Source organism: Micromesistius poutassou (genome assembly GCF_964030765.1).
Source record: "Micromesistius poutassou genome assembly, chromosome: 17".
Lineage (NCBI taxonomy): Eukaryota > Metazoa > Chordata > Actinopteri > Gadiformes > Gadidae > Micromesistius > Micromesistius poutassou.
The window spans coordinates 11108213-11133831 of NC_140287.1; the positions used below are offsets into that span (position 1 = coordinate 11108213).

Genomic DNA, 25619 nt, shown 5'->3' on the forward strand with positions numbered 1-25619 from the left:
GACAGGGACACGGAAGTTAAAAACGGGAAAGCTTCATTTTTTTTCCTTATTATCCTTTGCTGAAATAGAGGGCATGCAGAGGATTTCATAAATTGTATTTATTGTTTAAGAAGAGGGGATGAGAGGGTCAGGATTACTTAAAGACAAGTAACTTTCAAACAAAAACGTTTCAAGACCCTTTTTGCAACAAAAATCAGCAGGAATTCAACCCGTGTCTCCAGAGTTCTCAGTGCACCACTGAGAAAGTGATCAATCAATAATAAGAGGTTACATACATGACATCACTAACTTCAAAATGTCATTAGTTTTATAACTCCAGAACTGATAAACTGATCAAATCAGTGTTTCAATCATGTTTTTAGTTTGAATACCAGGCATTTCAATTAAGTGTATGTAGTGCATCAATTGAGTCAATCTTTTTAAAGGTAATTTTAAACACACTGCAAAAAAAAACCAGTAAAAACTCCAAGGAGCTGCAATAAACATTGACTGACGAATAACAAAAACAGAACACAACTTATTGAATTGTAAACATTTGCAAAATTCTAAATTTAGGCCACTGTCAAAGACGTAACAAACAATATTAGACGGTACTGTTCTGTCCATTGTAATAAACGAGACACATTAACTTATTATTCATGAAGGAACAGGGCTACTTTCCTTCATAATTAGCTTAGAATGCTATGCTTATACCACATACAATTATAATTATATAATAATAATATAATAAACAAATCACAAAGATTAGTGGAGTTACGCCATGCGTTAAAATCATAATAACAAACAGACATATATATTAAACAAACACAAGAACTGGAAGCTCCAACACTCTAAGCTCCAACACTCCAACTCTGGAGATGTCTGGAGACAATAAATAAATGAATAACGCAAATTAAAGTGCTAAACACAACTCAAAACATATTGAATACAATAAGATTAAAAATCAATGTTCACTACCAATTAGCTTCACTACCATCATTAGTAAATTCACAGAGGCTGATAAATTAATGGTTAATAAATTCTATCCAATTCAAGAGCACAGCCGTCGTGAATTAAGACGGACGCTTCTGTCCCGTTTCTGTCCTATTCTGCTGATGTTCCCTGTGGAGACGCATTCAAGCCCCCATCTTCACTGTTGTGAAAGAAATAATCACATTCTGCCAAATGACCCACAATGCCCTCTGCTGTAGAAGTGGTCCGTAATAAATCCTGTGGAGGCCTCAGGGGGACGCAGCAGAAGGTTGTTACTAAAGGAGCCAGTGTCCCCCCACTCTCCAGGACGGCTGGTCTGAGCCCCGGTGAGGGGGGGTGTTTCTTGCGGGGAGCCCTCAGATGACGGGGTTCAGCGCGTCGTAGAGCCGCTGCACGGCCAGCTCCACCATCTCCCTCAGGGACTCGTCCTCTGTGGCCTCGGCTTCGTCCTCGTAGCTCGCCGTCTGGGGGAGGGGGAGGAGGGGGGGGGAGGATGAAGGATGAGCTGTGTTAGTGAAACACAGCTGATAGTCGACGTAACTGTGCAAGGGTGTTCCTGACGACTCACTCTGGTCTCCAGGCAGATCAGCACCGTCTTGCCGTCCACCGTCACTGCCAGGCTGCTGCTGTCTCTGAACTCCACACAGTCCTCCCCGAACATGTCTCTGTGGGTTTCACAGTCCACACAGCGGTCACTGTCCAAACCGAATGGGCTCTATCATTCAACAAAGCTTTTTATTTGCAATCATTTTATTAATTCATATTTGATATACATATTTTATGAATATATCTCAGTTGCGATTAATGCTTTCAGTGTGTCCGTGTGGATATAGGTGGAGCAGACAGAAGACTCACTGCAACATGACCTCCAGCCGGGCCTGGTACACCTCCATGTCCACGATGACACACTGGGACTCCATCACTGGAACCAACCCAACACCACACATGAGCTCACACAGGAAGGAACTGCTAATGATGATCATACAAAACACTATTGAGAAGGTCAGCTTCCAGCTGAGCTCCACACACTGTGTCAGACTGAACCCACCTCTCTGGGCCTTGGGGTTGGACTGGACCTCCAGCACCACGGTGGTCACCGCGTCAGCGTACATGTCGTTCAGAGGGTTGGCGATCCACTGGAGAGAGAAGAACACACGGTTAGCTCAGAGCCAGAGCCTGAAAATTATCCACGAGATACGGGGTTGGTTGGGGGTTCGACTCCCAGCCCAAAAGGTACTGGCTCTGGGGTTGAACAGAAGGAACAGCAGGAACCACAGCCAGAAGAAAACGCTCCCCTCCTCTTAGTAGAAGAGCTTGGTTGCTACTGACCTCCAGCGTCACCATGCCGGCCTCGTGCACCAGGGTGATGCTCTTAAAGATCTTCAGGGTGTTCTTCTCGGTCCCGTCCAACTCCTCCACATCTCCTTAAAAAAGGAAATATGGGGACAAAATAACCATTATCCAAGGGGACATTAAGACAATACAATATAACATATATATAAGATCCATATATTTATATATTTAATTGACAGAACACAACAGAGTAGGCTCCTCTCCCACCAGTGAGGTTCCTCAGATGGCAGACTAACAGAGAGTACGGGCCGGTGAAGGGGATGGCCTGGGTCTGCTTCACCGTGCTCATGGCCAGCTCTGTGTACGCTGCAACACACACCAAGCAGGAACATTCAAATCCTACAATTTAATACCTAAACTTAAAAAGTGTGAAATACGGCATATCTTTCTTCTTGTTCTTAAACGTGTCCCTACGCAGCGTACTCGTGTACTAGTGTTTGATTGGACTATGAGAACGTGCTCCCAGGTGCTCCTACTTTATGGAGGCAGGAGAAGGAGTGGAGAAGAGAAAGTGAAAGTAACCCACTGGACAGGTCTGAGGGGGTGAGGATGTGGTAGTTGAAGTTCTTCTTCACCAGTATGCCGGAGACCCGCTGGCCCTGCACACACTTCTTATCTGCCAGAGAGCCCATGACCTGCGGAGGGAACCAGGATCAGAACCTCTCGGGCCACGGGAACGCTTTAGGTTCACCCTCATAAGACTGGCAGTTTTGTACAATTCCCTCTTTTTTTTGATGCTGCGTTTGTGTGTCTACTCAATAACCATTCAGTTATTGAGTAAACACACTACTCAATAACTGAATTTAAGTAACTTCTTATTGTAATTCAAATGTGTTATTCTAGCTATCTAAGGTCACCTTGGCCAGCTTCTCCCCCCTGAAGTTGAGGGTGACGGCCTCAGTGTTTCGGGGGTTGTGGACCTCGATGTGGACCTGGTCGTTGTCCTCGTACTCCCGGATCAGAGCCGCCTTCAGACGGGCCATCTCGTTCTGCTCCCCGTGAACCAGGATCTGAGCGGCCAGGAGACAGGATGTAGTGTTACGACTTCTTTAGATACAGAATGTAGTGTTACGACTTCTTTAGATACAGAATGTAGTGTTACGACTTCTTTAGATACAGGATGTAGTATTACACCTTCTTTAGATACAGGATGTAGTATTACACATTCTTTAAGTGTATAGTTTCTACAACTCAGATGTGTTATTACACTTTCTTTATGTGTATCATTTCTACTACTCATATGAGGAAGAAAGAGGTATTTCCTGTATCAATTTGTCCTTTGGCTACAACAGAGGCTCCTACCACGTGGGGCGGTTTGAGAGCCCGGATGAACTCGCTGGTCTGCTGGTAGTCTGTGTGGGCCGAGAAGGAGATGTAGTCCACAGACATCTTGAGCTGCAGCTTCTGGCCCGACATGGTGGTGATCTCCTCGGGCTCAGACATGATGTGCTGCAGGGACAAACTGCAGGTCAGCAGGGGGTTCCAGCTTTACGTTGTACTGATTCTTATGTCTTTACTAAAGCGCATAACTAACATAAAGACACCGGAGCAACAATGACATCTCTGAGGTTATTGCCTCAGCAGAACCTTTTTATTCTGTGACACCTATTATCACCTAACACAGATTTGAGCCAATCGGTGAAGAAAAAAAGCTGTGGGACGAGATTCAGGCACATTGATCCACTGGGTTAGGGCTAGGGCTAGAGCTAGGGTTAGGGCTAGAGCTAGGGTCAGGGTCAGGGTTAGGGTCAGGGTTCGGGCTAGCGTCAGCGTTAGGGTACTAGGGTTAGGGTTGAGTTAGGGTCAGTGTCAGGGTTAGGGTCAAGGGTCACCAGCACCTTGGCCAGGGTTCCCTCCACGCAGTAGCCGGCGATGATGACGCCGTTCCTCTTGTCGGTGCACCAGCTCTCGAACAGCTCCCGGGACAGACCGCTCTGCATCATGCCCGGGGACGCCATGACAACGCTGGGCCCGATGTCATCAAAGTGATCCATACTCTGAGGAGAGAGGGTCAGGGGTCAGGGTCCGGGTTAAGGGTTTGGGTTAAGGGTTAGGGTTAACAACAGTGAAGTGAAGTAAACATCTGGGCTACTGGTCCTATCCGACCGATTGACCAATCTGAATCCTGTCCTCAACAATGAAATAAATAATTAGTCCCATGATGCATTCTGGCGTATCATCCGTACCTTGAGGTTGCTGATGTGCTTGAAGACAAAGGGGTTGTTAATGTTGATGGCCTTGCGGATCTTGTCGTTCATGGCGTTGACGTACGTCTGGTACACCGCCATGCACTTCTTGGCCAGGGATGAGGCGTAGTAGATGGGGATGTCGTGGAGCTCGGGGTGGTTCTGCCAGTACTCGTCTGGAGGAGGAAACATCTCAACCTCAGCCTCAGCCGTGACGTGGTGAGGAGAGGAACCATCACACACAACCTCAACCATCACACAACCTCAACATCAACCATCCCATGGTGTGGAGAGGAACTATCACAACTCAGAGTTAAGATTAGCTCAGAGTTAAAAAGGACTAATCCAATACGGTCATCAAAAAACCTCCAGAAACTCCAGGACTTGCAATGCGTGTTTCTCACCAAGGATGAGCAGCAGCTCCTGGGCTCGGCCCAAGGCGAACACGGGGATCAGACAGCGGCCCTCCCTGTTGACGATGTCATGGACGGTGTTACAGAACCGGGCCTCCCGCTCCTCCCTCTTCTCGTGGATGTGTGTGCCGTAGGTGGACTCCTGGGGACACCATCTCAGCATGAGCACCGCACGGTCACATTACAATGCAGTGGGTTCATAGTGTATGATGTCCCCACAGAACGTACTATGATTAAAATGTCTGGTTTGACGCTGGGGATCTCTGCCGCCATCAGATGTCTGTCCTCTTGGCGTGAGAAGTCTCCAGTGTACAGCAGCTGAGCGGGACCACAGAAAACAGCATCAGGTCAGCTGCAGTCATACTCAAGAGACACAGTTCCACTAGGCCCTTATAAACAAACCCAACATATCCCAATAAACACATTACCAATCTACAAAGCAAATGTATACAATGAGATAAAAGGAAACGACTAAATGAATGATCCTTTGGAGCTGGGACCCTCCACCTTGACGCCGGCAATCTCGATCATGAACATGGCGGCCCCCAGGACGTGCCCCGCGTGGTAGCACCAGAACTTGATGCCCGCCACCTCCTTGACCTCGTGGAAGTTGATGGTCTCGATCTTCTCCATGCTGTCCTCCAGGTCCGTCTCCGTGTACAGCATGTCATCCGCAGAGATGTTGCTGCCATCAAGCAGTCCCATCATTATTACACACACAGGACATGTACAACGCTAGTATTTACTATTAAATCATTCTGCAGACCAAAGAGATTCACAGTGATTTATCATCAGTAGTTTGGGGTTAAGCATCTTGCAAACCAGAAGGCATTGGCCATCGGACTGGGAAACTTTCCATTGAGAGTCGAAGACGCGAGAGTGTACACTCTTACTGTGGTAAGAGTGAAAACTCCTACTGTGGTGAGAGTGTACACCCGTACTGTGGGGAGAGTGAACACTCTTACATGGTAAGAGTGTACACTGTGACTGTGGTAAGAGTGTTCACTCTGACTTCCCCTCCCTGTGCTTCTACACTCTACAACACTGCTATTGCCGGGTATCTTGTAAGACCCTTTCCTTTGTCCAGATTCAAACAGTGCGTGTTTCTAACCTGACTTTGACGTAGTCAGACAGGAGCCAGCGGTAGATGGCCTTGGTGGCGTGGGTCATGAAGGTCCGGCCTTTGAAGCTGGTCTTCTGGAGGAACCAGGGCAGAGCTCCACAGTGGTCCAGGTGGAAGCTAACAGAGAGAGGCAGAGGTCAAGGTTAATGCTTGCACCTGGTACTGGTTAGAACTGGTTATACTGGTTATATAGTTACCCACAGATACACAAGAGGGAGGCAGCGGTCTAGATTAGTGATTGCACCTGGTACTGGTTATATACAAGTACCAGTTACCCACAGACACACCAGTGGGCAGGAAGAGAGCGGGGATTCTAGCTCATGTTAAATATGAGCTACAAATTGAAGGCACACTTAATTTGGGCATATATGATTATGTATTACATAATTAATTATAGATATTTCACGCATATCACATCCATTAAGCCTCCACTGAAACTTCTACTCACTTATGTTTGATTATTATATTATTATTATTATTATTATTATATTATATTATTACTTATTGATTTACCATTACAGTGAGTTTAATTTATCTAAATATAGAGAAGAGGGATATAATTTTAGGTAAAACAGACTATCATTGTAATTATTGTAGAGTGATTGCATTGTAATCTATGAAGTCCTGGATTTTGTATTTGACTGAAGAAGGGGCCGTCCTCTTCTTCAGTGTGAACTCACTGGCTGATGAGCAGCAGGTCTATCTCCGCCGGGTCGATGAGGTCGATGTAGGGCAGGGCATCCATCCCCTCTAAGCCTGGATGGATGCCACAGTCCAGCTGCACTCCGAGGTAGACATGGAGTAACAAGTATGACATATCAGCAATAGAAATAATACTGTCAATAACTGATTTTTTTCTAAAATGTGTCATGTAATAATATACGTGTAGGTGTTTACAGTGTTTATGTGGAGAAAAAAAAGTGCACGGTTCTAACCATGTATAATCCAAAAGACACAAGCCATTCGCATAATATATAAAGTAAGCATGTTACCACGTTATTACCATTATTTTCCTGCCTTTGAATTCCAGGATGATGCATGATCGGCCGACCTCCTGACCAGCACCCCTGCAAGATATACCAGCTTCAACACACGAAGAACTCAAACACGTGGGTCATGTATATAAAGCATATATATATATATATATATATCATATGTATGTAGCATGAGAGATGGGAACCCACAGGGGTCGGATGAGAAGCTGGTCGCTCTCCTCCGCGGGAACAGTCGCCTCCACTTTACGTTTCGCCGCCATCGCTGCTTCAAAAAATATAAATATAAATACAATAAGTAGGCTAAAACATGTTCAGGTTATTGAAAAATCAGCTTCCAATACACTGTTTATGTGTGCATGTGTTGATAAATGAATGAGTGGGGCGGGGCGGGCCCTAGACGACATAGACACTTCCGGTGGGAACCAAAATACATCCGACAAGAATCAATTTCCGAGGTTCGTGGTTCCCGGACGATGTATTATGTGTTGTTGCAGCGAGAATTATGTATTCAAATTAAATAATACAATTCGCGTAGTCCTTTACAATAAAATAATAGGTCAACGTGGTCTCTGTCAGGTAGCCTTGTTGAATGTAGTGTGTCCCCCGTGTTGCGTCCCTCAGTGCGGCTCCTTTAAGAGAAGTCGGGCGGCGGCTGCTGCAGCAGCGCTCAGGACGCAGCGGGGCGCAGGACGCACCGGGGCACAGCGCGACTTCAGAAACAGAAAGCAGCCGAACCCACGAATCCGAAACCCCCGAACTCAGCCCGTCGTTCACCGGTACGTCCTGCCTGGATGCGAATCGCTCGTACGGGCAACTCCCTCATAGGAGTCACAGTTTCTTAAAGCGAATGAGGATCACGTTACGGTGTGTTTATCCTAGCAACCAGTTTAGTTTTATTATTTATTTATTACTGACCACCACCCATGGGCCAATCCACTTTCTATCCGATACTTTCGGATTTCGAAAACTTTTGCAAAGCTTCGAGTATATTTGTGAATGTCGAAATGTATTTTCTTTTCAGAAAGAGACATTCATGAGCAATGGTTTCGACTGCCTACACGTAGAAGTAGCCTTCCTTACAGGAGACACCATATGCTTCGCATACAGAGGGCAGTGATGTTCAATGACGTAACCCTCTGAAAGAGAAAGTATAAACTTTTGATTGGAACTCCTTTATACCCGCTGCTCAGGATGAGAAGGCGGTCGTCATGGTGATGAATGATGTTCCGAAAGGTCAAGAAGCGCCACAGCAGCAGCAGCTCTCAAAGCAGTGAGATCAGCACTAAGAGCAAGGTACACGCACGCACTCGCTCGCTCATTCACTCACTCACACACTTCCAAATGAGGTTATATCTCTAAAACGTTTCTGTTCATGTTAGTCGGTTGACTCCAGCTTGGGAGGACTCTCCAGATCCAGCACGGTCGCCAGCCTCGACACCGACTCCACCAAGAGCACAGGTGAGTAGAAAACAAGACTTTATTTCAAGTCTTCGCTTTGTGGACTAGTTTGATGGAGTTGTGTGGTTGTAGGGAACGTTCCATCAGACGCATGCGCTGAGTTCAGGGTGAAGTACGTCGGGGCACTGGAGCAGCTGCACTTTGACATGAGCCGGGCCCTTCAGGAGCCCCTGGACCTCATCAACTACATCGACGCAGCACAGGTTGGGGACCCGGGTTAACAGATAGAACACAAGTTAACAGATAAAACATAGGTTCACACAAGTTGGCTGATAAAACCCAAGTTAACAGATACAACACAAGTTAAGAGTCTTCTTCCTCTGACAGCAAGATGGGAAGCTGCCTTTTGTTCCCGGCGAGGAGGAGATGATGCTGGGGGTGTCCAAGTATGGAGTCAAAGTGGCCTCGCTGGACCAGTGTGTAAGTACAACACTAACATTCATATAGGATGGATTACTAGTTTGTTAGTTATGGTTGACCTGTTAGTCTTGCTAGGCAAGGATTAGCAGTAAAATAACCAAATACAAATACAAAAACTGAAAAATATTTTGAACATCAAAATAAAAAACAACACGTTTAAAATAAAACACAACCTTTGAAGAATCACAGCTAGATTTGATAGATCGCTTAAAAAATGTTGGTGCTGTCCTCCTATAGGCTGTGTTGCACTGCCACCCTCTGTACCTGATCGTGATTGGTTTAAACATGTTGGTACTGCGCTGTACCTCATCGTGATTGGTTTAAACACGCTGTCCTATAGGACGTGCTGCACCGCCACCCTCTGTACCTGATCATGCGCATGTTGTGCTACGACGACGGCCTGGGGGCGGGCAGGAACCTGCTGGCGCTGAAGACCACCGACGGGCAGCAGGAGCGCTGCAGCGTCTGGGTGTACCAGTGCAGCTGTGCAGTGAGTAGACCTCAGCCAGCCCCCTGCTGTGTGACCACACACTGGAGATACCCGAGTGTGGAACGATGATGGAGTTCAGGGAACAGAGGGGGGAGGATGGCTTCACCTTCTGGGTAAAGTAGGTTTACAAAGTCACCAGCTGTGAGGGAGGAAGGAATGGGAGAGGGGGAAAGGGGGAGGAGGGAAGAGAACATTGAAAACAGTTTCCTGAGGTTTGGAGGAGGTGGAGGAGTTGATTTTGGGCTGCTAGAAGACAGATTTGGCTGTTGACACATTGGAGGTGAAGTCTGAGAGGAGGTGAAGGTAGTGAGAGAGATCAGGCAGTCTAATCTCTTCCATTTCCAGGTGATAAAGGAACAGGGAGGAGGAGGGGCTATAAGTGGGCTGTGGTCATCAGGGATCGAACCCAGTACCTCTGGTCTGAGAGACCTCGCCACACCCTAGGCACCCCCTCCCCCCCTTTGTTCAGATGAGAATCGGTACAACAACAGATGCTCTTGGATTATGATCTCAATATCCTCCAGTAGTATATTAATATGATGAATGTGTTGTTCTTACAGGAGCAGGCCCAGTCCATCTGCAAGGTCCTGTCAGCCTCTTTCGACTGCGCCCTGACGTCAGAGAAGTCCTGATTCAGGTGACAGGGCAGTGACCTCTGACCCTCAGCCCGGTCGGACTCCTCAAAGGTCACGTTCAGGTGGTTTAACAATCTCCAGGCTCCATGTTTTTTCTCTCACATTGTTATTTAAAAGACATCTGTTTCATTCAGATTCACTATTTGTGAATAGATAACGGTCCAATAATAATTATACAAAACTTTTTAAACAAATGATAATGCTAGTTATTATCATCCGTCTGAAGGAGCCCGTCGGGTACAAAGCTTTGATTGGGGTGACAACCAAAGGAAATGGGATCTCTTCATTGTATTATACAGCCTTATAAACACGGTACTTTTATTGCACACTGACTTTGTATAAATAGGCGACAGGAAACATTGTGACTCCTCTGGGACAAATGTTGGAAATATTTAGCTATTTTTGAAGAAGATATCCTTGGAGCAGCATAACGATTTTGAAGGTACGGCTAGCTTCAAGAAAGTTGCCTCTCAAACTTGACTAAAGTGGTACAAACACATTGGTACATGCAGTGGTCTGCGGCAGCAAGTTGAAAGGTTGCTATAGCAACAACCTCATCATGGGCTAGTGTTGAAACGGGCTGAATCGTCGTGTTGCCTCCTATCAACCACACAACGCGTGGAATCATGTTTTCTTACATTCAAACTGCGCATCGGGTTGATGTTATGAAGTAGACTGAATGCACATTAATGTTGATGGGTTTCTCTTGATATTTTTGTATTTTTTTAAAAGGTACATGTTGAATGTTATTTCTGCATGCCTCCATACCTCTTCATTCAACTCCATCTCTCCCTGCTTTCAATCGGGCTGATTCAGACTCAATACATTATCTGCACGATAAAGACTTATTTCAACTATTTTCAATACAGAGTGTTACAAAGGCTGGCTTATGTTTTAAGTCCATAAAACCTTTTAAACTTTAAACAAAATGTGTGGTGGTTTAAAAAATGCAATAAATCCATCAACCCTCCAAAATATGTACCACTTTCAATGATTTCCCTTCCGTATGTCTGTTTACATTATGGAATAAATCAATAATCACACCTTGACCAACAAGCCAGAGATGAAGAACATCAGTCCAAAAGGAAGAGCAACAAGACTGTTCTTTCATGTTTTTATTATTCCAGTTTCATTTTACCGTTTACTTGCACATTTAAGTTAAGAGTCAATGTAGTAATCTTTAGTCTTCAAGAATGTATGTATGTATGTATGTATGTATGTATGTATGTATGTATGTATGTATGTATGTATGTATGTATGTATGTATGTATGTATGTATGTATGTATGTATGTATGTGTGTGTGTGTGTTTCACTGTTCCATCACCACAGTGCATTCAAACAACATTTTAATCATCACCAAGGCAAGGTTAACATTTTGTTCTTACAATTAAATATCACACAGAAACGGCTTCTATTTACAACCTCGACGATCAACCCTCCTAGTTCCAGTGAGGAGCGCTCGTCGGATCCACCAATCACAACGCAGCGTCACCTTTCGTCATCCACAAAATCCACGGCAGGCTCGCGTTAGGTTAAATGTGTAAATATCAACATATTTATATATTTATATAGATTTTTTATGAACACAGAAAGAGAGAGGACAGTTGCTCTGCAACCAAAATAAAGTTAATTACATAGAATGCTTTGTCAGAATATTCTTGATCTAGCGCTACAGACTGAACATGTGTCACCTCCTCTGCCAGGTCTGAGGACCGCTGGGTAAGAAGGCTCTGGGTCTAAGGACCGGAGGATTAGAAGGCTCTGGGTGAGAACCATACGATGAGAGGGCTCTGGGTGAGAGCCTCCAATAGAGAGCCAGAGTACGTCTGCTTGCCCCCTCACGAGGCAGAGCGTCGCGTGCGACGCAACAGGAACACACCGACCACAGGATCAGAGCGGAGGTGGCGGGTTAGGAGGCGTGGCCTGCAGCCAGGGTGTCAGACACAACACACAGCGACACACACCGCGACACGCACAGCCGACCACGAGCCTGTGGTGCAGCACATGAAGGATGTGGAAGAATGGAGGATATAGAAATCGACACAGATCGTCGTTACAGATATACATGTTTGTAACTTTCTTACAGTCAAGACATGAAGAGATGGACTCTCCCAGATGAAGGAACTTGCCTACCACTTTTTCTACATTTAGCATGGCCCTGTCTCCCTGATGCCCATCTGGGGGAGAAATGGGGACGGGGGGGGGGGAGGAAGGGACGGGAGATCTGGCAGGTCCTGCTTGTTTCTGGATTAGCACCGTTAGAAAGTGTCTCCACTCAGGAGAGCTACTGGAAAAAAGGTCAAAGCAGCGAGAAGCAGCATCTCTAAAACACACAAGACGCTATGAAACGCTCAGCTGGAGAGGAGGTGGAATGTTAGAGAGTTGAGGGGGTTCACATTCGACGGTTCTACGTATTAGATACAGTACGTTGCCAGTAGGACCTTCATTCAGTCGTTCAGATGAGTTGACCTGTGACCTGTGACCAAGCCCAAGACTTGGAAAAGTGTGATTTATTGCAAGAGGTCATTCACTACAATCATATTTCTTCTTTTTTTTCTTCATAGTCTTTAACTGATATAAACAACTTTAAAATCACATACGGTGCCACTGAGCTACTGGGCACCTGGTTGGACCTGCCAGGCAGACGCCAGTCCGCCACACTGGGGAAACGACAGCGTCTCATTGGTCAGCTACTCCACAGAGAAAAAGTTGATGTCGGTCTCGTTTAGCTCGGAGGCAGGAAGTCCGGCGGGGTTCTAGGTCCCGGGGTCGGTTCCCGTGACCGGTTCCCGGTCCCCCCCCCCCCCCCGCCCCCCCCCCCGGGTTGACCTCTCAGTCGACGATGAAGTGGACGAAGGTCACTGGGAAGGCTCCTCTCCTCATCGGATCCCCTTCTATGTGGCCCAACTGTGGAACAAGAGAACAGACGGGAAGGGTTTCAGGGCAAATGACGACACCTGGTGGTGACTAGGGCACATAACACCATCACTAGTCACACCGCGGAGGGTGGGGCCTCCACACCACCTCCTTTACACACGACTCAAACTAGGACCAGTTTGAGAACAAACTGCACAGCTGCTAGAGCACAAACACGACACAAAGGAGCTACCTGCTATGGAGCCACACGCTAATAACTAAGCTACCTGCTATTGATACCTACCACATGCTAATACCTAAGCTACCTGCTATTGATACCTACCACATGCTAATAACTAAACTATCTGCTATTGATACCTACCACATGCTAATACCTAGCTACCTGCTATGGATCCACATCCTAATAACTGCTATGGATGCTAATAGATACGGGGCTAGTACTGAGGCATGGTCACGCTAAACGCCTCAAAAAGAATTACATTTCAGTATTACCTTGTGTGATCAGTACTTAAGTACTTTAAAATGTCTGCTACACCTGAAAACAAAAACCTATGACATGAGTTATCTCACAAATCATTCAGGGTTCAAGTGTAAGGGCATGTCTCTAATGCATAATTCATCATTCCCTTCCCGAGGAGATCAGGCATGGCAGCATTAGAACATAACGACCAAAACGACTGTAGAAATGCACTGAAATTCACCACTCACTAATTTTGACCGTGAGCGGTAAGTCACTGAAGTGTAAATAAAACGTAATGCATCTCAAGCTGAACGGATCAGACCTAATTAAGTTTGGCCGAGATGGAACAAGATCAGCTTCATTAGCAACACACACACACACACACCCACCCTTATCCATGTGGGCCATGGATGAGGGAGGGGACGCGGGGACTTGGCCGCCTGAACAGAAGCTCCAAACATGGGCCAGAGACGGTGGCTAAATACAGCCCAGTGGAAAACAAGTCGCAGCTGGTTTGATCTCGGACAAGGGGGGCCGGGGGGGGCGGAATGGGAAGAGGGGCTGATGTTCAAGAATGAGGTCATTTCGTTATCGTGTTTTCGAGCCACCATGGTTACCAGGCCAACGGACATCCAGTACTGCATAGGGAAACTTTTGTGTGAACAGAGCTGGAGTTGGAAAGGAGCCCGCTTGGAAGGTACCGCGCCATGAAAAACACCTGCGTGTGAACACTCTCACGCACGCGCGCATGCAAGCTTGTGTACACAACACTGGAACTCTCACGTCAGGTTCCCACCAAGTTACAGAGCCAACCTGCGCCCCCCCCCCCAACACACACACACACACACCCCCCCACATACCCTCCCCCCCCCCCCACCCCGTGAGGTACTGACCCACCACTCCTGGTCCTCCTCCCCGTCCACCACGATCACCTCCCCCTCGGTGAAGGTCAGCTCGTCGGGGTTGTCGGCGATGCAGTGGTAGATGGCCTTCACACGCTTGGGCTTGTGCTTCTGGAACACAGAGCGCAGCGCCGGGGGCGGAGTTCACAGGAGAGCATTAATGAGGTGGAACTGGGGATAAAAATAGCATCGCACATTTTCTACTTCAAGGAATCCTTCCTTCTCCAACTGGGACCGTAGCACAAAGGTAGCAGGCGAAATATCCCTCATGGTTTAGAGGCTTTAAATCCTCATGGTTTCATTGTTAAGTTAGTGGTGAAAGTGGAGTGGACCACAAAAAGGTCTTGAACATTAACATCCGAGCTGTTCCGCCTTCTGGACAACCGCTCTCTTGTGGTCTCTCTCTTCATTTCCTCAATAAATCAGGAAATTCACAGTGAAGGGAAGGACATGTGTGACTGGCACCCTAGGAGGCTAGGAACACCAACGACAAACACAAACAGAGGACACACACAGACCCTGCATCGTTGTGTTCCTCCTCACCACCGACACACAAAAGAACATCGCACAACTCATGTACCAGCCACGGGTGAATCCATGAATACACACTCAGTTCAGAGAGCGAGGGAGAGAGAGAGAGGGGAGAGAGGGGGTGACACAGACGGGGTCCTTACCAGAGGGCCCTTCCTTGGAGTGGGGGCCGGAGGCATGGATTGACCAATGGAATTCCTTGGGCATCCAGGGACTTCTTTAGCTGGAACAGGAAAAGGAAATGACATCAGGGTGAAGGAAACACTCCATGTGCTGCGAGGAAGAAACAAGTCTGGACTGATAAGGGGAAAATCGGCTAGCGTGTAAAGCCAATATCTCAGGTCTGTTATGTTATTATCTCAGGTCTGTTATGTTATTATCTCAGGTCTGTGTTACGTTATTATCTCAGGTCTGTGTTATGTTATTATCTCAGGTCTTATCTCAGGTCTGTTACGTTATTATCTCAGGTCTGTGTTACGTTATTATCTCAGGTCTGTTACGTTATTATCTCAGGTCTGTTACGTTATTATCTCAGGTCTGTGTTACGTTATTATCTCCGTATCAAACCATATTATCTATGGTTTGATACGAGGCTGACGACCCACCTTGTCTTTCTATGGATCCCTTTCGGTTCAGAGGTATTCTGCTGAAGCTCTTGTCGTTCCTGGAAACAGAGCAGAAACAGACCAGCGTTGAAGTTCCCTTCTGGAGCCAGCATGTAAAAGCTTTCAGGTCATAAAAAAAAAATTGTTTTTAGCTCAAGACACAAATTGTAACTCAGTGAGTAAGTGGTTGTTCTTTTGTGGCTTTAACTCAGACTATAACTGGGACAGAACCACAGACACCCTCATCAGTGGAGAGAGGAGGAGTGAGTGAGTGAGTGAGTGAGTGAGTGAGTGAGTGAGTGAGTGAGTTATCTTTGTGTTGTACTGTGCATGGTTGAGTGGTAAACCGTGGAGACAAAAAGTATGCATCTTTACTAGAATTAGTATGATAACGTATTATAAATGAGTATTATGCACATGTAGTTGGTGTGTGAGTGTGCGCATGTGTACCCTGAAGGAGACTTGGGCGGGCCCCCCCGTGGCCCCGGCGGGCCCTTGCCCTCCATCAAGTTCAGCAGCTTGGCTGCAGGAGGCATCCCCAGCGCTGGAGACACACAGCAGTACAGTCAGCCTCTCTGCCCTTTAGTACACACCACATATTACCAGGTACACAATGTTATTATCATTCTACTGGAAGTATATATCTCTTTATTTTTTACTGTTATTAACCTGAGAGAGAGAGAGAGAGAGAGAGAGAGAGAGAGAGAGAGAGAGAGAGAGAGAGAGAGAGAGAGAGAGAGAGAGAGAGAGAGAGAGAGAGAGAGAGAGAGAGAGAGAGAGAGAGAGAGAGAGAGAGAGAGAGAGAGAGAGAGAGGCTCTGCAGCCATGGCGGAACACAGAGTAACACGCAGTCAACGGGGAACAGGAACGGTAAGAGGGAACGGACTACGGGTCCACACGGCCGGTACCTCCGCTGGAGGTGAGCCTCATGGGGGGCAGGGGGGGGTGCATGTTGGGGGGGTCGGAGGAGGACCTCTGCCGCCCCGTCAGGTCCAGGGAGCCGGGCTTCCAGCTGGGGGACAGGGAGGGCTGCAGCGGGCCGCCGCCCAGACCGGATAACTGGACTGAGGGGGAGAGAGAGAGACAGGAGGGGAGGCAGAGAGTGAGACAGGAGGTGAGGAGGGAGAGAGAGAGAGAGAGACGGGAGGTGAGGGAGGGAGACCCAGAGGAAGACCAAGGGAGGAGGGCAGTGAATGTGAGAGAGAGAGACCGAGAGGAAGACCAAGGGAGGAGGGCAGTGAATGTGTGTGTGTGTGTGTGTGTGTGTGTGTGTGTGTGTGTGTGTGTGTGTGTGTGTGTGTGTGTGTGTGTGTGTGTGAGTGAGAGAGAGAGAGACAATGGAACAAGCCAGTTGGACAGACAGACACAGACACACACGAGGGGATGGGGGAGGAGGGAGGGAGGGAGAGAGAGACTAGATTACTCTCACCCAGAAGGAGCCTGCCCTTCTGGATCTCTCCCTACTGGAGTGTAATTGGGAGAGACGGTTGATGGGAAGAGGGAATGTGTATAATGCACGAGTTATGGGGGGGGCGGCGATGTTGCTTGGCAAGGCGCCAGATGGCCACTATCGTTATTAAAGATGCTCTGACACGGACTGCAGAGAGAGACCAGAGGACCTGCACTAGAGGACCTGCACTAGAGGACCTGCACTAGAGGACCTGCACCAGAGGACCTGCACCAGAGGACCTGCACCAGAGGACCTGCACCAGAGGACCTGCACCAGAGGACTATGAACCTTAGGCCAACAGTGTGTGGTTTTTAAAAGCTTCACATCCATAGACCAGACACATCCATAGACCACAGACACATCCATAGACCACAGACACATCTAAAGACCACAGACACATCTAAAGACCACAGACACATCCATAGACCACAGACACATCCATAGACCACAGACACATCTAAAGACCACAGACACATCTAAAGACCACAGACACATCCATAGACCACAGACACATCTAAAGACCACAGACACATCCATAGACCACAGACACATCCATAGACCACAGACACATCTAAAGACCACAGACACATCTAAAGACCACAGACACATCCATAGACCACAGACACATCCATAGACCACAGACACATCTAAAGACCACAGACACATCCATAGACCACAGACACATCCATAGACCACAGACACATCTAAAGACCACAGACACATCTAAAGACCACAGACACATCTAAAGACCACAGACACATCCATAGACCACAGACACATCCATAGACCACAGACACATCCATAGACCACAGACACATCTAAAGACCACAGACACATCCATAGACCACAGACACATCTAAAGACCACAGACACATCCATAGACCACATCCATAGACCCCAGACAGGCCTCCACCCGGGTGAGGGAGCCTACCCAGGTTCCTGGGGGGCAGGGGTGGGGCCGAGGCGGTGGTGGGGCCCCCGGGGCCCCCGGCCAGGGGGGGGTTGTTGTTGAGGATGGTCCCGTAGGTCTCATTGTTCACCAGGTTGGTCACGTAGCCCCGCTGCTTCTCCTTGCCGGCCCCGTCCCGGGCCCCCGGCCCTGGGGACCCGTGGAGGTGGGAGTTGGCCCCTGGGGCGTAGCAGCTGACGGGACGCTCGTCCCGCCGGTGGGGGCTGGGCTGGAGAGACGTGGGGGGTGCGGGGGACAGCGTTATACGTGGTTCTACTTCAGTAGGACTTCATCAGTAGACATACAGAATTCTTATGAGACTCAGATGGATGGATGTGATTGGTGGATTTGGATGAATCCCCGCCCTCACCTTCTCGTCCAGATCCTCGTCGCTCTCGTCCAGATCTTCGTGCTGCAGGCACCACTCGTACTCCACGTGCACGTGGGCGTTGAACTTCCCCGCCAGTGCCTGGTTCAGCTGCACACAGGAACCCCACGTTAGACCACCAGGAACCCCACGTTAGACCACCAGGAACCCCACGTTAGACCACCAGGAACCCCACGTTAGACCACCAGGAACCCCACGTTAGACCACCAGGAACCCCACGTTAGACCACCAGGAACCCCACGTTAGACCCACAGGAACCCCACGTTAGACCACCAGGAACCCCACGTTAGACCCACAGGAACCCCACGTTAGACCCACAGGAACCCCACGTTAGACCCACAGGAACCCCACGTTAGACCCACAGGAACCCCACGTTAGACCACCAGGAACCCCACGTTAGACCACCAGGAACCCCACGTTAGACCCACAGGAACCCCACGTTAGACCCACAGGAACCCCACGTTAGACCCACAGGAACCCCACGTTAGACCCACAGGAACCCCACGTTAGACCACCAGGAACCCCACGTTAGACCACCAGGAACCCCACGTTAGACCCACAGGAACCCCACGTTAGACCCACAGGAACCCCACGTTAGACCCACAGGAACCCCACGTTAGACCCACAGGAACCCCACGTTAGACCACCAGGAACCCCACGTTAGACCCACAGGAACCCCACGTTAGACCACCAGGAACCCCACGTTAGACCCACAGGAACCCCACGTTAGACCACCAGGAACCCCACGTTAGACCCACAGGAACCCCACGTTAGACCACCAGGAACCCCACGTTAGACCACCAGGAACCCCACGTTAGACTCACCAGGAACCCCACGTTAGACCACCAGGAACCCCACGTTAGACTCACCAGGAACCCCACGTTAGACCCACATAGGGGACCCCAAGTTACACAGACCCCCGAACCCCATGTAACGCCCACACAGGGAAACGCTATGTTACACTGAACCCCAACGTTACCCTGAACCCCCACAATACCCTGACACAGGGGAACCCCAACATTACAGCGACACGCTGCCTCTCACGGCTCATGTTGGCCTGACGCTATAGAGTGAAACCAGGGCGGTCCCCCTCTGAGGCCCCGACAGGTGGATGCTCACCAGCTCCTCGCACTGCAGGTGCTTCAGCCTCCGGGCGATGTCCAGCGGCGTCTCCCCCGACTCATTGGCTAGCGGAAAGAGAACGGATCAACAAGACGTCCCTGTGCCGTTTGAGGACCGGCACAGAGACGCTTCGCCTCACTGTGAGGTGTGTGACGACGTGGTCCTCCTCAGAGGACAACGGCCTCTTTCATCCACTCATCACTCACTCTGTTTAGTTTCAGGGCAAAGGGGAGTAAATGGAGGAAAATGTTGGGAGAAAGATTTCTCACAGGGGCTTTTGGCAAGCCAGGGGCTATGGGAACCCAGCCTGGAAACTACTTGGCCCCCGAGTGGGTGTGAGTGTGTGTATAAATGTAATACACCACAAAGACCTAGACATTATTGCATGGTCCATTCATCTATTTATGTGTGTGTTTCCAGTGACATGTGAGAGAGAGATTTCACTGATTGTGAAAAAGTCATTTAGAGGGATAAAGGGAGATGGTTCTGTAGTAAACACAGAACAGTGTCCGTCTGTCCCCCCCCGGGGGGGGCGCGTGGTCGCCTACCGATCTCGATGGAGGCCTTCCCCCGCAGCAGCAGCTTCAGACACTCGCTGTTGTCCGTCAGACAGCAGTAATGGAGCGCCGAGCTGCCCTTGGCGGTCTGCTTATCCAGGTTCAGGCTGCTCGGACACACAGGGAGAGAGAGGGGGACACAGGGATGATATACAGGAGGAGCTTGGTTCACAGCCGACATCGGAGCACATGTCTGAGTGAGAGAACATAATTTAATTATGTTTGGAAAACTAAAAAGGCAGTTTTTGTGACTGAGGATGGTGTGCCATTGTGCGATATAAAGAGTACGAAGTGTGTGTAGGGTGATATTCCCTGGACCCTCTGAGTACCTGTTCTGAGTGAGGAAGTCCACGATGTGCAGCGAGGTCCGGTCCACTAGTCTGACGGCCAGGTGGAGGGCGGTCTCCCCGTGTTCCTACACACACACACAGTCTTATTACAGAGGGCCTATTGAAAGACTTGTCAGAGCTATACCGTGACATCGGAGGATAACTAAAGCCAGGTTCTAATCCCAGCCTCCATGTATGCGTTCAATGTTGTAGACCCAATAAAGCCATTCCAGAGAGGGAGATTCATTTGACCATCATTCAACATATCAGGCCAACATTTTGAAATGATCTTGCAAGCATGCAGTGAAGTAAGGTCATCACAAACGCTTGTTGAACACATTTAACGCTCATTGAACAACATTCAATAAAACATATTTTATTATTTTATTATCATGTTTTATTTTCATGTTAAAAATTAATTAAAAAATAATAACAAATAAGGCAAACGGATGCACCGGTCTGTGTGTGTGTGTGTGTGTGTGTATGCCTGTGTGTGTGTGCGTGCGTGTGTGTATATGCTTGTGCGTGCACATATGCTTGTGTGCGTGTTGTATGTGTGTGTACTGACGTGCTCGTTGCCCAGCGGGATGGGCTCCATGAGGTCCAGCCCCTCGGCGTACACCTGGATGAGGGAGAAGATGTCCCGCGCCTTCACCGCCTCGCTCAGTGTGTGCAGGCGGGCCGCGGGGCCCCCGGGGCCAGAGGGGCCCGAGGGGCCCGCGGTCTGCCGGCGGGCGAAGCGCTTGTCCGTGTATTTAGCCGTGATGAAGTCCTTCCTCGCCTGCCTGTTGGGGACAAGCAGGACGTCAGGGGCTGAGTCCAATACTGAACACACACACACACACACTGAACAAACACACACACATTCCACTGCTGAACATACACACACACAGTCCACTACTGAACACACAGACACACACAAATATTGAATACACACACATACAAAAATACTGAACAGACACACAAAAATTCTAAACAAACACATGCACACAAAAAAACACACACACACGCAAACCAGAAAACTGATTGAACACACACACACACACACACACACACACACACACACACACACACACACACACACACACACACACACACACACACACACACACACACACACACACACACACACACACACACACACACCATCTTTGTTGTGCAGCCCAGCGAGGATGGGCATCCATCACAGTAGTGGAAGGACCTTAATGAGCTGAATGACATGCCGTGGCTGGCCATGAATAAACGGTTCTGCTCTGTTAAACAGCCAAGGGAGGCCTGAGTGGAGGTTTGAGTGGAGTGTGTGTGCGTGCGTGTGCTGTGTCTGTGTGTGTGTGTCTACGCAATGGGTGTGTGGGTGTGTTTGTGTGTGATGGGTGTGTGTGCGTGAGTGTGTGAGTATGAGTGTGAGGTGTGAGGTGTGAGGTGTGTGTGTGTGTGTGTGTGTGTGTGTGTGTGTGTGTGTGTGTGTGTGTGTGTGTGTGTGTGGGGGGGGGTGAGTGTGAGTAAGAGTGTGTGTGTGTGTGTCTTACATGTCACTGGTAGGGTTCGGTTTGACCACATTTTCAGCCGCCAGAGAAGCCTCCATGATTTCATTAAATCCTGCATTCCCCACATTCTTGGCCAGCTGCAGAAGTCAAACACAAACTGTGAGTCCACCACAAACACCCACACATACATACACAAACACGCACATGACAAACACACACACTTCAGTAGAGAATCTATTTCGGTCCAAAAGAAAGCAGTCAAGGTCCTGGTTCCGTTTCTCTGGTGAAGCGATCGCCGCTTCCAAAGCCAACACCTCCGATCAGAACGGCGTGGAGGTCACGGGACGCACGTCCGAGCACCGGTCTGGACAGCAGTCTGAACACCAGTGGCTTCATCAAGGTGACCAGCACCACTGCCTCACTCCTTCAATCTGCCTGGCTTCCTCAGCCTTCAGCCTCACTCCTGCTCTGTGGGATTCTTCCTCCATCCTTCCTCTATTTTATACGTTTCCCTCGCTCCTTTCAGACCCCAACTTGCCGGGTTACACAATTATTCGGGCTGACAGAGACATTAATTCGTCACGGAAATCTATTGGCGGTGGTTTGTGTGTCTATATGGACACACGCTGGGCCACCCAGTACACCGTCCGGGAACGTGTGTGCACACATGATTATGAAATCCTGGTTGTCTCCTTTCGCCCCTTTTACCTCCCGAGGGAGTTTGGCCAGATTACAATCATATTGGCCTATGTACCTGGGCCGGACTTCGTGGGAGCTGCAGCCAGGATAGCCGAGAGCTATAACACCGCCCTGTCCCGTGCAGCTAACCAACCCGTCCTGTTGCTCGGGGACTTTAACTCCTGTGATCTGTCCGACCATCTACCCACTCTACATCAATACGTGGACTGTCCCACCCGCCTGGCACGTACCCTGGATAAGTGCTATGGCAACATACTAGACGCCTATAAATCCACCTGTAGGCCTGCCTTGGGGAAGTCTGACCATAAGGTCGTCCATCTACTCCCTCGTTACAGGGCTAAACTGAGACGGGAGAAGACAGTGACTAAGGAAATTGAGATCTGGACTGAGGACTGTACGGAGGAGATGAAATGCGAGCTGGAGACTACCGATTGGTTATTTCTTAACTCATGTGGCACCCCTCATGAACTAATTGACACTTTTACATCATACCTGTTGTTTAATGAAAGTAAAATCATCCGTACTAAAACTGTAAGAATATTTCCTAATAATAACTTATGGATGTCTAGTGATCTTAAGGAATGTATCCGTGAGGAAAAACGTGCTTTTAAAAATGGTAATATTGAGTTACTTAAGGAAAAAAGATGTGAACTAAGATCTAAACTGAGTAAAGCAAAAATAGAATATAAAGATAAAGTTGAATGTCACTATTTTTCAGGAAATGCCAAGAAAGCATGGGAAGGTTTAAATGTGATGATGGGCAGGGAAACTAAGCAAAAGCGTACCCCCCTGTCACACCCCTCTCCATCTTTTGCAAATGATTTAAATGTTTTTTTCAGTCGTTTTGACAAGAATGATTTTAGTGCTGAACGTGATAGTGTGTGTAGGTCCATTTTGGGATATGTCCCCATTACACTGAATGAACATGAGATTGTAGCCAGCCTGTCTAGTATTAAGCCAAACTCGGCCCCGGGGCCAGATGGCCTGAGAGGGAGAGTTTTAAAAGAAAATGTTCATGAACTTAAAGGTATTGTGCTGGAGTTATTCCAGAACTTGCTTAATTCTTTGACAATGCCCAAATTATGGAAAATGTCTTATATTGTACCTATCCCTAAAAAACCTGGAGCTACTGAATTAAAAGACTTCAGGCCTATTGCTCTTACTTCTATCTTAGGAAAATGTTTTGAGAGAGTTATAAGCAGACAAATTACAGCGTCAGTTTCTAACAGTTTAGATCATCTCCAGTTTGCTTACAAAAGTCAGAGGGGAACTGATGACGCAACTGTCAGTATGTTCCACACCCTGTCAAAGCACCTACAAGCCCCCTCCCACCTTGCTAGGGCCCTATTTATCGATTTTACCTCTGCCTTTAACAGCATGCAGATTCACATCCTGCTGCAGAGACTTATCGACATAGGAGTAAACGGTGGTATTATCCACCTTGTTAGGGACTTCCTCTCTGACCGCCCTCAACAGGTCCTGGTTAACAATACTCGGTCCGACATCACTGTGCTTAACACCGGCGCCCCGCAGGGGACCATTTTATCCCCATTACTTTTTTCCATATACACAAACGAATTCCAATTAGATCTGGAAAAGTTTCGTTTGTTCAAGTATGCAGATGATATGGCCCTGGTTGCCTTATTAAAGAAGGGGGACATAGTCGGAGAGGAAGTATATAGAGCACACGTGTCATCTCTCCAGAAGTGGTGTGATGAAAGTTCCTTAGAGATCAATGCAACAAAAACTCAGGAACTTGTCTTTCATGAAAAGGACCCTGTGCAGCCCCTTATAATTAGGGGACAAATTGTAGAGGTAGTAGACAAGTTCAAATATCTAGGTACATATATTGATTGTAACCTAAATTTCAGTGAAAACACAGACCACATTTTTAAAACCTGTAACCAACGTCTCCATCTACTGCGCAAGCTCAACTCCTTTAGAGTGAGTAAGCACATTATGGAAACAGTTTATAAGAACCTGATAGAAGGCATTCTAACTTTCAACATGGCAATGTGGTACGGTAATCTAAATATTAAAGGAAGAAGCAAGCTGCAGAGAATAGTAAACCTTGCCTCAAAAATCATAGGGACAAGACAGAAACAATTAAGTTGTATGCACGATGAAGTGCTTAGGAAAAAAGCTGTCAAAATAGCAAATGATCCCTCTCATCCACTCAATAGGGAGTTTGAACTTCTTCCCTCTGGTAGACGTTATAAAGTACCAAGGGCAAATCGTAATATTTTTAAAAATTCCTTTATTCCTAATGCAATTGGGGCACTGAACACCATGCCCCGTTGATGCGTTGATGCGATGTGTTGTAATGTAACTGCCACTGCTGTCCTGCTTTTTGCCATGAAGATGTCTGTGTGTAAGTGTTGTTTGTTGCTGTTGTTGTCCTGCTTGTTGTTGCTGTTATTGTCCTGCTTGTTGTTTTTTATGAGACCAAAGACAAATTTCCACATCGTGGACAAATAAAAACTAACTAACTAACTAACTAACTTTAACCCCTGACCTCCTTCCCGTTTGACCCGTCTTCCATGTCTTCTCTTTTAGAGAAGAACCCTGAGATTCACTCCCCATACAGAGGGGGCTCTGAGGCCCAACACAGGACTTCATACTCCCAGGTCTGGTCCAGTTTAAGTATCGAGGCATAAGAAAGGCAGAAAGGTACAAATAACCTGACCTAATGTGTTCATGACGCGGTTCTGCCCGACACATATCAAACAGAGCCTTGGACAGGACTGTAAACAGAGCGGGGGAGAGGAGGTGGAGCAGACCTACCAAGAGCTCGGAGGTGCTGAGCACGTCCAGCGTGAGCGACTGGATCCTGGAGTAGTGGACCCCCAGCTCACGGTGGATCCCAGAGCACTCGATACACATCAGGATGCCCAGGTTGGTGGCCAGCCAGGTGGGGTCTGGGGGAAGAGAGAGAGAGAGAGAGAGAGAGAGAGAGAGAGAGAGAGAGAGAGAGAGAGAGAGAGAGAGAGAGAGAGAGAGAGAGAGAGAGAGAGAGAGAGAGAGAGAGAGAGAGAGAGAGAGAGAGAGAGATATAGGTGACCCTTTGTCCTTGCCAAGACATATTCTACTAAGCATGGTTTCTCAAACTGACTCCATAGTGACTCAGTCAGGTATGCTATGGTAGCACAACAGTATTTATATACATCAACCATGTTTGTAATGTGACTTAATATGCATCAGTTCAACACACCGTGTT

At 48.0% G+C, this 25619-nt stretch overlaps 3 protein-coding genes across 4 annotated transcripts in view; 1 reads left to right on the forward strand and 2 right to left on the reverse strand.

The window, feature by feature from the left end:
- Positions 1-112: 112 nt before the first annotated feature.
- Positions 113-7384, reverse strand: LOC311362445 (cleavage and polyadenylation specificity factor subunit 3). The gene is made up of 18 exons (XM_084482295.1): positions 7232-7384; positions 7051-7114; positions 6728-6825; positions 6036-6164; positions 5432-5609; positions 5153-5242; positions 4916-5066; positions 4512-4687; positions 4164-4322; positions 3628-3774; positions 3183-3335; positions 2852-2960; positions 2533-2631; positions 2302-2396; positions 2021-2108; positions 1828-1894; positions 1541-1637; positions 113-1436 (listed from the first exon to the last, which is right to left on the reverse strand). Exons 1-18 carry the CDS (start codon positions 7300-7302, stop codon positions 1329-1331), a joined length of 2079 nt encoding a protein of 692 aa, XP_084338421.1. The 5' UTR covers positions 7303-7384; the 3' UTR covers positions 113-1328.
- Positions 7385-7712: 328 nt separating this feature from the next.
- On the forward strand, positions 7713-11012 carry itgb1bp1 (integrin beta 1 binding protein 1). 2 transcript variants are annotated; one of them, XM_084481824.1, is made up of 7 exons: positions 7713-7818; positions 8233-8335; positions 8422-8500; positions 8573-8703; positions 8828-8920; positions 9261-9410; positions 9971-11012. In XM_084481824.1, exons 2-7 carry the CDS (start codon positions 8261-8263, stop codon positions 10040-10042), a joined length of 600 nt encoding a protein of 199 aa, XP_084337950.1. In that variant the 5' UTR covers positions 7713-7818; positions 8233-8260; the 3' UTR covers positions 10043-11012. The 2 variants fall into 2 exon arrangements, with proteins under 2 accessions (XP_084337950.1, XP_084337951.1); XM_084481825.1 differs by having other exon boundaries at positions 7771-7906.
- A 150-nt stretch (positions 11013-11162) lies between these two features.
- Positions 11163-25619, reverse strand: part of asap2a (ArfGAP with SH3 domain, ankyrin repeat and PH domain 2a) — a 46515-nt gene continuing 32058 nt past the window's right edge. Inside the window, 14 exon segments of the mRNA XM_084482324.1 lie at positions 11163-12953; positions 14277-14396; positions 14960-15039; positions 15422-15480; positions 15872-15965; positions 16330-16485; positions 17803-18049; positions 18191-18298; positions 19328-19395; positions 19879-19994; positions 20217-20302; positions 20785-21001; positions 21746-21840; positions 25187-25320. Coding sequence (XP_084338450.1) covers positions 12879-12953; positions 14277-14396; positions 14960-15039; positions 15422-15480; positions 15872-15965; positions 16330-16485; positions 17803-18049; positions 18191-18298; positions 19328-19395; positions 19879-19994; positions 20217-20302; positions 20785-21001; positions 21746-21840; positions 25187-25320 — 1655 coding nt within the window. The 3' untranslated portion in view covers positions 11163-12878.

Bases quoted from the DNA above. Each gene is read 5' to 3' on its own strand.
- itgb1bp1 (XM_084481824.1), top strand. From the start codon at position 8,261: ATGATGTTCCGAAAGGTCAAGAAGCGCCACAGCAGCAGCAGCTCTCAA. The intron at 8,704-8,827 runs GTTGGGGACCCG...TTCCTCTGACAG, and splicing joins ACTACATCGACGCAGCACAG to CAAGATGGGAAGCTGCCTTT. The intron at 8,921-9,260 runs GTAAGTACAACA...GCTGTCCTATAG, and splicing joins TGGCCTCGCTGGACCAGTGT to GACGTGCTGCACCGCCACCC.
- LOC311362445 (XM_084482295.1), bottom strand. From the start codon at position 7,302: ATGGCGGCGAAACGTAAAGTGGAGGCGACTGTTCCCGCGGAGGAGAGC. The intron at 2,632-2,851 runs GTGGGTTACTTT...TGTGTGTTGCAG, and splicing joins CACCCCCTCAGACCTGTCCA to CGTACACAGAGCTGGCCATG. The intron at 1,437-1,540 runs GTGAGTCGTCAG...CCCCTCCCCCAG, and splicing joins TGATCTGCCTGGAGACCAGA to ACGGCGAGCTACGAGGACGA.